Here is a 13,592-nt window from a genome sequence, read left to right as displayed (position 1 = left end):
CAGATATTCGACGCCCACTCGCGGGGTCAGCGAGTGGGCGTCACGCACCAACAGTGACGTGCCACGTCGTCCAGCGCGTGGCGAGACCGTCTCGCCAGCTGCCTCGGCGAGACGGGACGCGGGACGGGCTCGGGACGAGATGGACGCCACAGCGGCGTCTCGCCGGCGTCTCGTCTCTCCGAGACGAGACCGGGCTGAATTTGTCAGCCGCTGTGGATGCTCTAACTCTCGTTTGGCTGAGATATCTATTCCTGGAGTTGCACGCAGGGTGGGCCCTGGTCTAAATCTATCATAATTAAATATTTAATATTTTATAAATATAACTAATTTTCACCATTATTTATTTGATTGATCACATGTTAATTTTATCGGTAGCAACCCGATTAGTCCGAGCTTTTAGGAATAGGGTTGAATTTTTCATAACCCGAAAAATCACAATCCGATTAACTCGCATATGGCTGACCCACAACCTGATTAAGGTTGACTCGAAACCCGATGGATTAGTCTGATTGACATCCCTAAATGCAAATTGTTTTTGTTACAGTGACTATGCATACAAATTTTATATCTTTATATTGACTAACTAATAGGACTATAAATTTGTATATAAAAAGTGGACTGCCAATATGACTTCAATCTTGGCTATGTTCATGGTATTATGATAACGACCCATAATTTACTTAACTACTTCTTTCGTCAAATTCAAAATGTCTATTTTTTTATTATTATTCAATTTAAAATATTCATATTTTTATTAAAAATAAATTATCCTCTCTTTATTTTTTATAAATATTTAAATATTTTTATACTATTACGTCGAATAATAATTCTTCCTAAAATTTTATGTTATTCAAGAATACGCACGTCAGTCGGATGGAGGAAATAATTAAAGATGCATCTGATTCTGACAAGTCTATCTTCATTATCTCTCACAAATGTACACGAAGTAATCCGATGAAAGCTCTAGACGTCACACCTGTCTAGTACAACCGACACGTGGATACTGCATGCACGTGCTCTACGCCGACGCACGTGACCTCTTGTTATTTGTATATAGAATCAGCTGTTGTGAGGTTTGTGAAAGAGAAGAGAAGTATGCTTAATGCAGTGAAATTAGCGAGACCGCTTCACCAAAAATCTCTCCCAAACGCCAATCACATAGCCCCGTCTTGTGCAATACGATTCGCGTCCATCAGAATGGAATCGCACAAACAAAAACAAAGGGAGCCTGACTCCAAGAAACAGACTGACTCTGAATCCAAAACAGTGTAAGTTTATGCATAATATCTGTTTATAAAAAAATAAGTTGATCTGCAATTGAAACTAAAAAATATAATACTCCCTCCGTCCCATAAAAGTTGAGACAAAACTTTTGGGCACGGAGATTAAGAATTTATATTAAATAAATAGGGAAGATGAAAAAAGTAGGAAAGATAAGAGAGAGTATGGAATAAAATTAGAGTGATTAGATGTTTTGTCTTTTGTTAAAAAAGAAAATGACTCAATTTTGTTGGGACGGACTAAAAAGGAATACGACTCAACTTTTATGGGACGGAGGGAGTATAACTATTTTACATCGGTGCCTCCTCTTTCTATGACCAAATGGTTTTAGGATGAATTCTGTGGATTTCTGTTAGTTATATGCTGTTGGAGTTTGCTTTATGGGTAATGAATTGTTTATGAGTTTGTTTTGTGTTGTGAATAGTTTAGGATTAAGTTTAAGCAAACATGAGATTGGTGATTGGGGTTGATAATGATATGGATGTATTTTGATGCAATGAAGGGACTCGATGTCTTCTTTTGGCGAAGGATACGCGACCCGGTCGGATGAAGAGGGGTTTGGTGGAATCTATGGTGGGAACCAATACGTTTCAAAGGAGGGAGAGGAGAAAGATGAGTTCGACCATAATCAAGGAAGCCACGTCAAGGAGAAGGAGAAAGCTCGACACCAAACCAGCGTGGACTGAGCGCAACCAATTTTATGTCCTTAATTAATATCCTTTTCCTGCTTTTGTAGTTAGTGTCTTTGGTTTTTGACTACTTTGATGCTTTTATGCATATTTAATTTTGTTGCAAAAGTACGGTGAGGAAGGGCGGAAATAATATTGGGCAAATTACTACTTTTAGTGAAAAGAATGAGAATTGTGAAAAGATATGTTCTTGCATCAAAGCGAATGTTGTTTCGAATTAGTTGAGGTGAGTTTAATCAAGACCGCAATTCATGGGAGAGAAGGGAAGAATGCGGGATGGATAGTTATCAAATAGCTGAAGATAAAACTATAACGGAAGGCGATCGAGCAAAGAATTGAGATTAAAAATCGAAATTAAAATTAATCTTAAAATTGAGATCAACAATTAAGGATTAACACGGGCATCAAATCCAATCCAAGTTCAATACTAGCAGGAAGTAAATAGATGTTCCTGAAATAAGAAAAATATAGATACAAACCACGAAGATTGGATTCAGCCAATTACCGGAAGTGATGGTGTACGTTTGTACTGAGGTGAGGCCTGTTCAGTGAAATCAAATATTGCAGATCATACAAATCCAAAATTACTATTTATTCCGTCTTATGTTGTCATTTTCGTGACTCTTGTCATTTTCGTGACTCTACCAATAAGTATCTCATTTATCTATTAACAATGGATTTCAATTACTACTCCCTCCTTACAAGGCGTAGTTGAGACTTTTTTCTTAGTACAGAATTTAAGTAATAGTAAAGGCTAAGTTGAGTCAATAAAGTTAGATAGAGACTTCTTGGAAAAAAATATGACTCAATTAATTTGGGGTAATAGAAAAAAATACAACTCAACTATCACGGATGTAGAGAGTATTAACTTTATTTCACTCACGTTATATTATAAAATTAATATAAAAGTCGGATTTATCTTTTACTAACTTTTTCTATAGTAGTTGAGATATTTCTTTATAATATGAAGATTAAGAAAAATTGTGTTAAGTGGGTTGATTAAGTAAAAGAAGAATAAAGTAGGAAATGAAAACAATATATGGATGAAAATAGAATAAAGTAAGAAAAAGTAAAGTAAGCGAGAATAAATATTTTAACTTTTACTAAAAAAAGAAACGACTTCTTACTCCATTATTATAGAACGGAGGAAGTGCGGAATTTTTTTAAAACTCAAGCCATGTTAAATGTGGATTTGTAGTACGATTCCATAAATGTAACAAGTCGAATGATTTGGAAAAAATAAAAATAATCCCACATTGAACCTCTGAAAACAACTTGTTTTCATGAAAAAATAGAAAATTAGATGGAGCGGGAGCATCTTACTAACTAAACTGGGGACTAAGGCTAATTTTTTTCGAAAAATCTCAATTCAATCACCCAATTTACCTCAATTTACTAATTTCAATAATGTTAGTACTTCCTCCGTTCCAATTTATGTGAGATATTTGTTTGGGCATAGATTTTTAGGAGTAAAAAAAAATAGAGGAAAAGATAGGAGAGAGGATAAAGTAAGAGAAATATATTATTATTAGTTTGCCAAAAAAGGAAATGTCTCACTTATTGTGAGACGGCCTAAAAAGGAATACATCTCGCTTTTATAATGGTACGGATGGAGTATCTTTTAACTGCATTATTTCTTCTCTCTTGTCTTATCTCTCATGTCTTCTTTTCTCCCCCCAGCCTCCATTCTATTCTCCACTTCAAGTTATAAAGACCTATTCTTCGCCATCGGCTGAATCAGGGCGGAAATCGACAGTGAAAGAACATCCAACAAGATCGCGTTCGCCACGGTAAAATAAACAATATTTCGTTAAGTTGCATGATTTTAGGCACACTAATAAATAACTCGACTTTTAATTGTTTTCATCTTTTGCACTTGGGCGATGTAATAATATCATGATGGCTAGTTGAAGTGGTAAATTCATATGTTGAGAGTTGAAATGCCGTACACATCCATCCAGTTCTTAGAACAACAACAATAATAGATTAATAAATTATTCCAAAATAAAATTCCCGATTAGCCATATGATCAGCTATAATTATAGTGCAATACATTTGCTTGCAACCAAATGGTCAGCACGGCTCTGTATCCACCTCGGACTTGGAATGACCATTAGTCTTGTTGTCGTAGCCGTTGGTTTGATCCAACTCCCAATACTTGGCTGTTTTGACATCGTCTCCCGCCATCAATCTTGAAAACTCTTGGTGATCGTATTCCAACGTAGCCTTCCCACCAAATTCACTCGGGAGATTATCCGTGTCGAAAAACGACTTCATCTTCTCCAAACTCTCCTTGTTGTTTGGGTAGGTAAAATTTATCTTCTGAAATGTTTTCTCATCAACAAAGTATTTCACAACCTGCAAAAACCCTTCCTAGTCAGCAACCTTTCTTCCCGGACCCCACCTAAAGCGAAGAAGTTTTTTGTACTCAATCCGTCCACCAATACAAGGGCACATTTGTTAGACACGGATTTTAAGAAATATAACAGAAACTGGGTTGAAAATGTTAGTGGAATGTGGGTCCTACTTTTATATACATATAATTAAATGTGAGTGAGATAAAGTTAGAGGAATGTGGGGCCCATTATTAAAAGTAGTAAAAAAGCAAATAAGAAGTTTATTGGTGGAATGACGAAAACAAAAAAAATGGGAAGTTTATTTGTGGACGGAGGAAGTAGTTTGTACCTTCCAGAATGCCTCGAAGAATCTTGGAGGGTTGTAGAGGACGATAACGGCAAGCCTCTCGGGGTAGTGGTTCTGCAAAATGTAGATGATATCTCGCGTTGTTTTGATGGAGATGTTGGTGTTTATTGTCCACCCGTTGAAGTCTATGAGCCACGACATTTGCTCTTGCCCCTCGGGCAGGTTCAAGATGGCGTTCTCCATTAGGTACACAAGGTGCCGGATGTTGCCCTCAGACGACGTTGTGTTCTGTATTAGAGGACAGATTCGTTGAATATGAGAGATTTCTTTCCATCAAAGGCTAGCTACTCTGGAAAAACCAAGACTGACCTGCTTCCCGGGCCTCATTATGAGGACGGTTCTCCCCTTCCGGTCATGGAAATTAGCTTTCGAGACCTTGCCTGTCTCACCTTCGTGCGCTACTTCATGCTGTTACATGAACATGCAAACACATTGTCAATGGCCATGGCCTTATGTATAAACACTGAAGATATATTGATGAATAATACTAACCCAACGGATTTCTTCAGGTTTATATTCTGATCTCCACTTAAGAGTAGCTTCCAGCATCTTTTTGGCTTTGTCGAGATTCCAGCTCCGAGCTTCTAAATATCTTCTCAAGCATGCATCGGAGCAAAACTTCAAGCTGCGACCAGAAAGTGGACCAAGAGCATCCCTGAGCTGTTTAACCTGTCATCAAAGGTATCACTCACTTCCTTACTTAAAAGTAGTTTGAAACGAGCCGAAATAGAAAAGTGCAAGTATCATGGGACAAAGGGAGTATTTGCTACTGAAAATTGGGATTTTGCTACTAAGTGTGCATTTATTTTTCATGATTAATATAATAGGTGATTGATTTATCCTTATCATTACAATTTCCGATCCTACACTACCAATTTTCAATGTAATACGAATTACACAGAATTAGATCAAATGATAGAAATCCTATAACTAAAATGATTTTAACAGATGCTACTTCTACCTATCTAGCCTAATTCTCAAAAGTAGACATATTTCCTTACTTCAATAGGAACTACACAGTACACACGATTAAACAGATATTACTTGGACAAGAGGAATAATAAAATCATCTTGGATAGTTTGTTGGGAATTATTACATGAAAATCATACGTATCTCTTAAGTTACTTGACGAATTTGGAATCAAACAATGCCTATAGAGATTTCACTTGATCAATAGAAAACTAAAATGCCAAATAAACATTTCTCCACGTTATTCAAGTCTGTTTGTTACCTTTGCATCTCGTTCTACTGTGTCAATCTCCTGTGATTTTCTCCTAAACATGTTAACTGCCAAATCAGATAGAAATGTGAGAAAAACAGAGATGAAATACAGTATTACATAATACATTCTCCTTCCACCAAAAGTGTGCATCATTAAATGGACAAATATTTTAATAAATTGTAGTATTAGATAAATATTTGGTTAAAATTGAATTTCGATATATCCTTCTTTTTACCATCAAAATCAACGGCTCTTTCATATTCATCAATTAATTTTAATTTTGATGAAATTTGTAGTTTTGATTACTCACTTATGAATCTAATTAGAATACAATATTTGAAATAAAAAAGAATTAAGAAGAATAAGAGATGAGTTCCTAAAAGTCAAACCATTTTCTTGCATCTCGCTAATGAGAATAAAATTTTAGAGAAGTGATAAGATACCTGATTGATTGATTATTAGTATTATCTTTATTACTATGATATTTCTAATTCTACATTGTATGTGAATTCAACAAATTTAACTTTAAAAATGTTTCTATATTTCCAAAAAAAAAAAAAAAAAACTGTAAAGTAAATATTACTCCACTAATTATATTTGATCTAAAGAAAGAAAGAAAATCTGAATTACTACTTTCCAATTTGATCAGTTAGCTTTTTCACGATTTGGTTATGAGCACAATTAATTAAAACAGAGAGGAACGATGATTTAGCATAGCAAATGAATGAAGCATTTCCGTTAATTGCATCATATAACAATGTTTCAGATCAAGCAGAACAATTAATCGTACAAAAAAATATGAAAAGGGAAAAACAAGTGAATAATCATCGAGAGAGAGAGAGAGAGGATAAGCCAATTTAGGAAGTAATCTAACAAGGAATTCAACTAAAACAAAAAAACAAAAAGAAAAGGGAGGGGGAGAGATGTATTACCTTGAAAAGGAAAAGGCGATGGAAAAGAGGTGTCCTTGTACAAGAGCAGAGAGATGAAAGAATTAATAGAAAGATGAGGGAGAGATTTAGTAGGGTCTGTATCTTTAATTTCTCAACCTAAAGCAGCGGCGGTGGTCGACCACAATTAATTCTCACTTATTTATTGAGAGAGGGAGATGGAGAGGGAAGACAATTGATTAAAATTAAGCAGTTTGTTTAGATCTCTCACTTTCTCATAAATTCAATTTCTCACGCGTCACTTTGGTCAGAGATCGCCTGCGTTGAGATTCGCATTCGGCCAACGCAATAACAGACTAGACTTTTTTATTTCCCACTTCTTCTGCGGTCTGTTTTCAATCTTCATTGATAATGATTTGAAAGTGAATCAATTATGACAATAATTATCAGATATTTATAGTTAGATTTTAAAAAATTATTTGATTCTATGAAAAAAAAAGGAATAGAAAAATGGATTAGTAGAATATAAATTTTATTTTTGTATAGGAGTATAAATTTTATAATTAAATATGCTTGCAATAGTTTAAATGAATGATGGGATCTACTTATTTAAAATAAAAAGGTAAATGAAAATCGCAAACACCCAAAATGAGACATTTTATTTTGGAGGGGGGAGGGGGTGTTTTAATATATAGATGTTGCAAATCTTTTATATAGGATAAAAAAAATTAAAAACATATGGTGGACGGTGATAATATATTAGTAACCCCTTTGTAAACGTGATGTTTGTGCTTGAATTCGTCACTTTTAAAACTAACAATATGTCATCAGTTCCATGCATTGTTAGCTTTCAAAGTATAAAAAAAAATCATTTTCATCCACCGTGGAGATAGAATATTTTACTATGTTCTGTACAATTGGTCTAGTATAACAAAATCATCTAAAAAATGTATACTTATTGTGTGGTATAATGAAGGAAAAGAGTCATATGATGATGAGTACATAAACAATATATAGTACTATAAATTATAAAAGTCACAAGAAAAGGTAAGATAAATTAGGAGTATTTGAAATGAGTTTCATTTCTTCACAACTCACAAGTATTATACGTGATACCTTCAAACACCACAAAATTCACCTAAATGTATCGCCATTTAATTTTGGGTAATTGGATCACTCGTGAATCGGCTAAGCTATTCACGTAGGCAGCATGTGGTGGCCTGGTGCACACCATGTCATATAATATATTCCATTCGTTCACAAAAAATAGAATACATTTGTCATTTCTTATTGTCCACAAAAAATAGAACACATCTAAAAGAAAATTTTCAACAACTTCTCTCTTACATTTTTCCTTCTCTCTTATTAATAATATGGACCACACATTCCACTAACACTACTTCTCTCTTACGTTACCAATTCCACATTAAAAATCGTGTCATTCACAATGTGTCCTATTTTTTGTGGACGGAGAGAGTATGGCGTTATCATTTGGGCACGTTCTCCTTGCCACGTGGCGCCTCTATTTGAACAGCTTGACATGTAGAGATGTCAATCGGGTAGGCCCATCGGGTTTCGGGCCAACCCTACTCGGGTTGTGGGTTAATCGGATTATAATTTCTTTCGGGTTGTAAAAGTTCAGTTCTAACCCTAAAAGCTTAAGTTTCGGGCTAACCCAACCGGTTAATCGGGATGCTACCAATATGATTAACATGCAATCAATTCAATAAATAATGATAAAAATTAGTTATATTCATAAAATGTAAAACATTTAATTATGATAAATTTGAGATGTATGTTTAATCTCAATCATAAACATGATAAAATACTAATATTTGAAATATTTCATGAAATTTTAGTGTTTGTTTTAGAAATTTAAATATTTTTTTTAAGTGAATTTGAAGTGTTTAATTTATATATCAATTAATATATTAATAAAATTTAATATATAAGTTCTATATTTAATATAATATTGAAAGTTATTTTTTTAGTTATCTATATTATAAAATTAACCAATGATGTGTCGAATTAGGATTAGAGAAAATAGAATAATAGAAATTTTATTGGGTTTTCGGGTTTGACCCTAACGAGTTGCGAGTTAATCGAGTGCGGGCTAATTAGGTTTTATTTTTATTGCGCTAAAAATTTCCAGCCCGAACCCTATAAATTTGGCGGGCTATTCGAGCCAGCCCACGGATTGCAGGCTGCACTGATATCCCTACTCACATGCTTTAAATATGCATATTAGTCTACAAGCATCTCCCGATGGAGAAGTAAATTTAGGAGGTAAGGTCTTATGACTATAATATTTATTTTCTGTCATGAAAAACCATTCTTCAAGGGAAAGGTATTTAAGAAGATATTATTCATTTTTTCCATTTTGAATTTATCTGATGGAGAGGTAAAATCTTATAATTATCATATTTGTCTTCTTTTTATGAAAATCATTCTCCAATGGAGAGGTATTTGAGAAAGTATTATACCTTTATATTTTCGATTGTATTTAGTACTATTATTTTATTTTAAAAAATAATACTTTTTTATATACCTTTTTTTCTTAGAATGTGTTATTTTTGGAATAATATATTTCAATTTTTTAAGAAGTAAACTTATTTCATTTATATTTTCAATTTTCTCTTTGGAGATGCTCTTATAACTTATTAATTCTTTTCTTGGCTTATTCAGCCTGTTAAAGATCCAATTTTATTGTCTCCTCAATCTTGCATATATTGATTAGTCCGAGCATTATTCATCTTTTGAACAAGATCTTCCTCAACTCAACCTAACAAGAGTATCTTTTGTTCGCTTAGTTTAATGCTTTTTGAAATGCTAGTAAGCATCCTATATGGATTGAAAATACAGATTTAGTAAATAAACAAGTAACAGCAGCGAAAATTGCATTTATAAACCATTTTCAATTAAATCAAACACAGGCACATTGATCTCTTGGAAAACGTATCAACTACAATGGACATCCCATAAATGAAAAGATAATTCAGGGAGGAGATCCCAACTAAAACATAAATATGAAAATTTTCTTCATACAATTATCTTGTTCTAAATTTTGAAAAGCAAAAAAATGTCGGTGGAGCAATGCAGATTGTTTATATCAAAATGTCCTATTATAACTAAAATTGCTCGTTGAGAAAGAGGACAAAATTAAGCACCAATGTGATCCACTTCATTGAATCCTCCTTTGTGACCCTATGTTGGATACCAACACGGCGGCGGCCACTCCAGGACAACATAGAAGTCCATACCATAAATACCAGTTGAAGGATCATCCCTATTGAGATTGAATGATAAGAATGATGCAAACACAATACTCAGTGTGATATCCGAATCAACTTGCAATGTAAAGTCATTATTGATTAGCAATAGCAATTCACAATCAGCATACTCACCAGTAACTGAGAGCCAAAAGTCATATCAAAAAAACCTCAGCAAGAACTCTAAATCTTACAAGCTCTCATGTGTGTTGGTAGATATAGGTTATAAGCTTCACTGGACTACTGCCACTAGCATGCTTAAGACCAGAATGAATATCAATACTAAATCTAATAATAGACTCATTCATGGAAACAAACTGCCACTTGTATATCAGATGTTCAATTTTCAACCTTTTTTCACATTTGATTTTGTAATTTAGTTTTTCTAAAGTGAGGGACCGAGTCATTCTCATTTCCCTGAAATAATCAATTTTCCTCCAAATTTCAAACCAGTCTAGCAAGCAAAGCTCACAGCTTTCACCTAGGCAGCCCACGTGTTGAGCCACTTTGTGTGATTCACTAAGCATCCACATTAGGATTGTTCCAGCCACCGCATAGAAATAGTCCGGCCTAAAACTCCTCCGGCCACATCATCATGTCCTTCACACAGCCTAGCCCAGCAAATATAAAATGACTTTTACGAAATTAAATTGGACAAAAAATGGAGAAAGTTCAAACATAATTAAATAAAATAAAATAAAATAAAAACATAGTACTACAATTAAAAAAAGCGTCTACTAAAATAAATAAATAAAAACTTCCATCTTCAAGCTTGAACACGCGGCCCGGCTCACTCGTCGGAGTCCTCTCCACCATCCCCAGTGGAATCCCCGGCTACGGGCTCATCGTCGTCGACACTCATCCCCAAATTGCGCTTCATCTGCTTGATAACGCTCTCCAGATATTTCTTGAATTTGGGATCGGTTGCTTGTTTCCACTGCATGATGAAGTCAAACAGGTGCTTGATACGAACGGCATTGGTTAACTTCGAACTGGGAGCTGTAGATTGGACTTCCGAGCACCGGCTTGAAGCTCCTCTCGACATCCGCATCGCTGTTTTCTGGTCCATTGGACGCCGGCAGCGGGGAACTGGGTAAGGCTCCACATCGACATCGTCCTCGAGGTCAATGGAAACGCCGCTGCTTTTGTAGTTGCCGGAGACACCGAGCCTCATCCGCTTCGAGAAGCCCGCAGCCCTCCCCTCCTGAAATTTGGGAGAATCCTTTAGGACCAGAAAGGCATCCCAGTACTTAAAAAGCGAATAAAGCCCACATTGGGCGTGGCCGTACTGCCTTATCGACAATTCTCTGACGTCGTCCATGGTCCTGCCGTTGGTCATCGAACTGGTGTTGTTCTCGTAGATGTCGCAGAATCTGGAGACAGAGGTCTTTAGCCGACCCCATCTCTTCCGGAGTTCTTCGGGGCTGTGGTACTTCGCGCCCTGCGGCTTTATTACTTCGTACCTCTTGCAGATACGATTCCACAACCCATCCCGTGTCGGATTATTCGACATATCCTCCACGACAGAGACCCAACACTTCGCAAGAGCAGTGGACTCCTCAGGGGTGTAGACCTTCCTCTTAGGTTGACCCGCAGCCTGTGACGACTCGCCGGCAACTCCCTTCCCCTTCTCCCTCCCCCTACACCCGCCCGTTCCAGTCCCCTTCTCCTTCGGCTGAGGATTCTCTACCCTGCACGGAGAAATACCTAAATCCATTATGTCCATGTTGGGCCGATAGACATTGACCCCAAACGGCGTTTGGGGGGTTACCATTCTGCCAGCACCGGCGTTGGCACCGCCGAAGGAAGGGAACCCGCCACCTCCCCCTTGGAACGGAGAGTACGGCCACGGGACCGGAATGTAGCCGCCGAGGAATGAAGGAAACCCCCCAGGGTATTGGTTCCCGCCGGGAAACCCGCCAAAACCGCTGCTGCCTCCCATGCCAAACCCGCCGCCGGCGTTTGTCCCTCCGAATCTGCCACCTCCGCCTTGGAACGGGGAGTACGGCCACGAGACCTGAATGTGGCCCCCGGGAAATGAAGGAAACCCCCCAGGGATTTGGTTCCCGCCAAAACCGCCGCCTCCAGTGTTTCTGCCGCCGACATTTCCCCCTCCGGCGCTAGGGAACTGAGACCCGCCGCCACCTCCAAACTTGGACTGGGACCATCCGCCGGGAAACTGCGCCCTGCCGCTGGGATACTTTGATTTGGCGGTGTTTGGGGAACTGCTATCGCTATCGTGATTCATTATATCTACAAAGAAAATTTATATGGAAGAAATGAGAGGTGTGAATAATTTGCAACAAAATAAAAAAATTCAAAATTAGCGGACAGCACCTATTATGATTATTGCAATATCCATTGTTGATAGCCGGCGAATGTATAAAAAAATTCATATCCTTCACAATTTCAGTTAATGATGTACAGCAATTCAACAAATAACTCTTTTACAGCCTAAATTCTTTACAAAAGAGTAGTAAGAAACAGAAAACTAAAGTAGAACAGGTATGAGAATAGTACCCTTGGAGAAAACAGGGGTTTGGCGACGCTGTACCTTAGCAGCTCCGGTCTCGCCGACTGTGATGTTGAGGACGAGTTTCTAAACTTTGATTTCCCGGTTTGAGAGTGGTGCCGCCGCTGAAGGTGTTGAGAGGGAAATGAAATTGGGGAAGAATGAAAATGAAATTGGGGAAGAATGAAAATGAAATTGGGGAAACCCTTCTCGTCCGCCCTGACGTCCGTGTCCGTCGCAATAGCGGACGTCCCGGACGGACGGACGTCCGCTATTGTGGATGCTGGAGAGATGATTGGAATGTTTCATAATCTATTGCGACAGGCGAGCCAAGGAGGGATCTTTGAGGAAGAAGACGAGCCCAAAACAGTCAAACAAATGGGAAATCGTGCCGCAATTTAAAATAATAAGAATCTGTGCACATTTTTACGGAATTTAATTTTGTTTATTATTTTAGTACATTTTTTATTTTAATAAAATATGTTTTTCTATGTTTGTCCAAATAATTTCTTACTTCTCTCTTATTTTAATAACATTTTTGTCATATGTCAGTGAAATCATTTCTTTTTCTTTTTCTGACAAAGGTCAATAAATTTTTTATCTCTTTTTTTCTCTTATTTATTTTATCTTCGTCTTTCTAACTTTTACAATTTTTATTTTATTCTTTCTTATTTAGCTTACTTAACATAATTTTTTTTAAATCACGTGCCGAAAAAAACGCATTAACTACTGTTAAAAGAAGGAATTATTTGTTAATTTGAAAAAATAAATTAAACAAGAGGGTTAGGTTGTGTTGCACGAAGAAGCCTGTGGCATCAGTTAGACTATGGAAAGGACATGATGATGTGACATGAAGAATTTTAGACTAAGATGTGGTTGGCATATTGCTATTGCTAATAATCCTCTTAAGCATGTTTTTAAAAATTTTGTACTATTCTCTCCGTCCCATAAAAATATGCATTTTCTAATTTTGGAAACTCTTTTTTCTTTAATGAGGTGTGACTCATTCCCCACTAACAACACTT

The 13,592-nt window shown here is 36.6% G+C and overlaps 3 protein-coding genes across 4 annotated transcripts; 1 reads left to right on the top strand and 2 right to left on the bottom strand.

Annotated features, from left to right (window-relative positions):
• The first annotated feature begins 1,072 nt into the window (after window positions 1-1,072).
• On the top strand, window positions 1,073-2,151 carry LOC125212345 (late embryogenesis abundant protein). Its single transcript, XM_048112479.2, has 2 exons — window positions 1,073-1,268; window positions 1,784-2,151. The coding sequence occupies exons 1-2, from the start codon at window positions 1,096-1,098 to the stop codon at window positions 1,965-1,967; spliced, it is 357 nt and encodes a 118-aa protein (XP_047968436.1). The 5' UTR covers window positions 1,073-1,095; the 3' UTR covers window positions 1,968-2,151.
• A 1,723-nt stretch (window positions 2,152-3,874) lies between these two features.
• On the bottom strand, window positions 3,875-7,105 carry LOC125213831 (uncharacterized). The gene is made up of 6 exons (XM_048114582.2): window positions 6,829-7,105; window positions 5,906-5,961; window positions 5,166-5,342; window positions 4,983-5,081; window positions 4,656-4,901; window positions 3,875-4,328 (listed from the first exon to the last, which is right to left on the bottom strand). The coding sequence occupies exons 2-6, from the start codon at window positions 5,954-5,956 to the stop codon at window positions 4,044-4,046; spliced, it is 858 nt and encodes a 285-aa protein (XP_047970539.1). The 5' UTR covers window positions 5,957-5,961; window positions 6,829-7,105; the 3' UTR covers window positions 3,875-4,043.
• Window positions 7,106-10,717: 3,612 nt separating this feature from the next.
• Window positions 10,718-12,942, bottom strand: LOC125213830 (uncharacterized). Of its 2 annotated transcripts, none has more exons than XM_048114578.2 (2): window positions 12,576-12,942; window positions 10,718-12,308 (listed from the first exon to the last, which is right to left on the bottom strand). In XM_048114578.2, the coding sequence occupies exon 2, from the start codon at window positions 12,301-12,303 to the stop codon at window positions 10,846-10,848; it is 1,458 nt and encodes a 485-aa protein (XP_047970535.2). In that variant the 5' UTR covers window positions 12,304-12,308; window positions 12,576-12,942; the 3' UTR covers window positions 10,718-10,845. The 2 variants fall into 2 exon arrangements, with proteins under 2 accessions (XP_047970535.2, XP_047970537.2); XM_048114580.2 differs by having other exon boundaries at window positions 12,610-12,942.
• Between the last annotated feature and the right edge of the window lie 650 nt (window positions 12,943-13,592).

The sequence above is a fragment of the Salvia hispanica genome, chromosome 3 (genome assembly GCF_029641045.1).
Source record: "Salvia hispanica isolate PSC_SH4W2 chromosome 3, Shi_PSC_v1, whole genome shotgun sequence".
Classification (NCBI taxonomy): Eukaryota; Viridiplantae; Streptophyta; class Magnoliopsida; order Lamiales; family Lamiaceae; genus Salvia; species Salvia hispanica.
This window is presented reverse-complemented; position numbering and strand designations above follow the sequence as displayed.

Coding starts and splice junctions, on each gene's coding strand:
- LOC125212345 (XM_048112479.2), top strand. CDS start 1,096: ATGCTTAATGCAGTGAAATTAGCGAGACCGCTTCACCAAAAATCTCTC. Junction 1,269..1,783: donor GACTCTGAATCCAAAACAGT/GTAAGTTTATGC, acceptor GATGCAATGAAG/GGACTCGATGTCTTCTTTTG.
- LOC125213831 (XM_048114582.2), bottom strand. CDS start 5,956: ATGTTTAGGAGAAAATCACAGGAGATTGACACAGTAGAACGAGATGCA. Junction 5,343..5,905: donor CAGTAGAACGAGATGCAAAG/GTAACAAACAGA, acceptor CTTTGATGACAG/GTTAAACAGCTCAGGGATGC. Junction 5,082..5,165: donor AACCTGAAGAAATCCGTTGG/GTTAGTATTATT, acceptor TTCATGTAACAG/CATGAAGTAGCGCACGAAGG.
- LOC125213830 (XM_048114578.2), bottom strand. CDS start 12,303: ATGAATCACGATAGCGATAGCAGTTCCCCAAACACCGCCAAATCAAAG.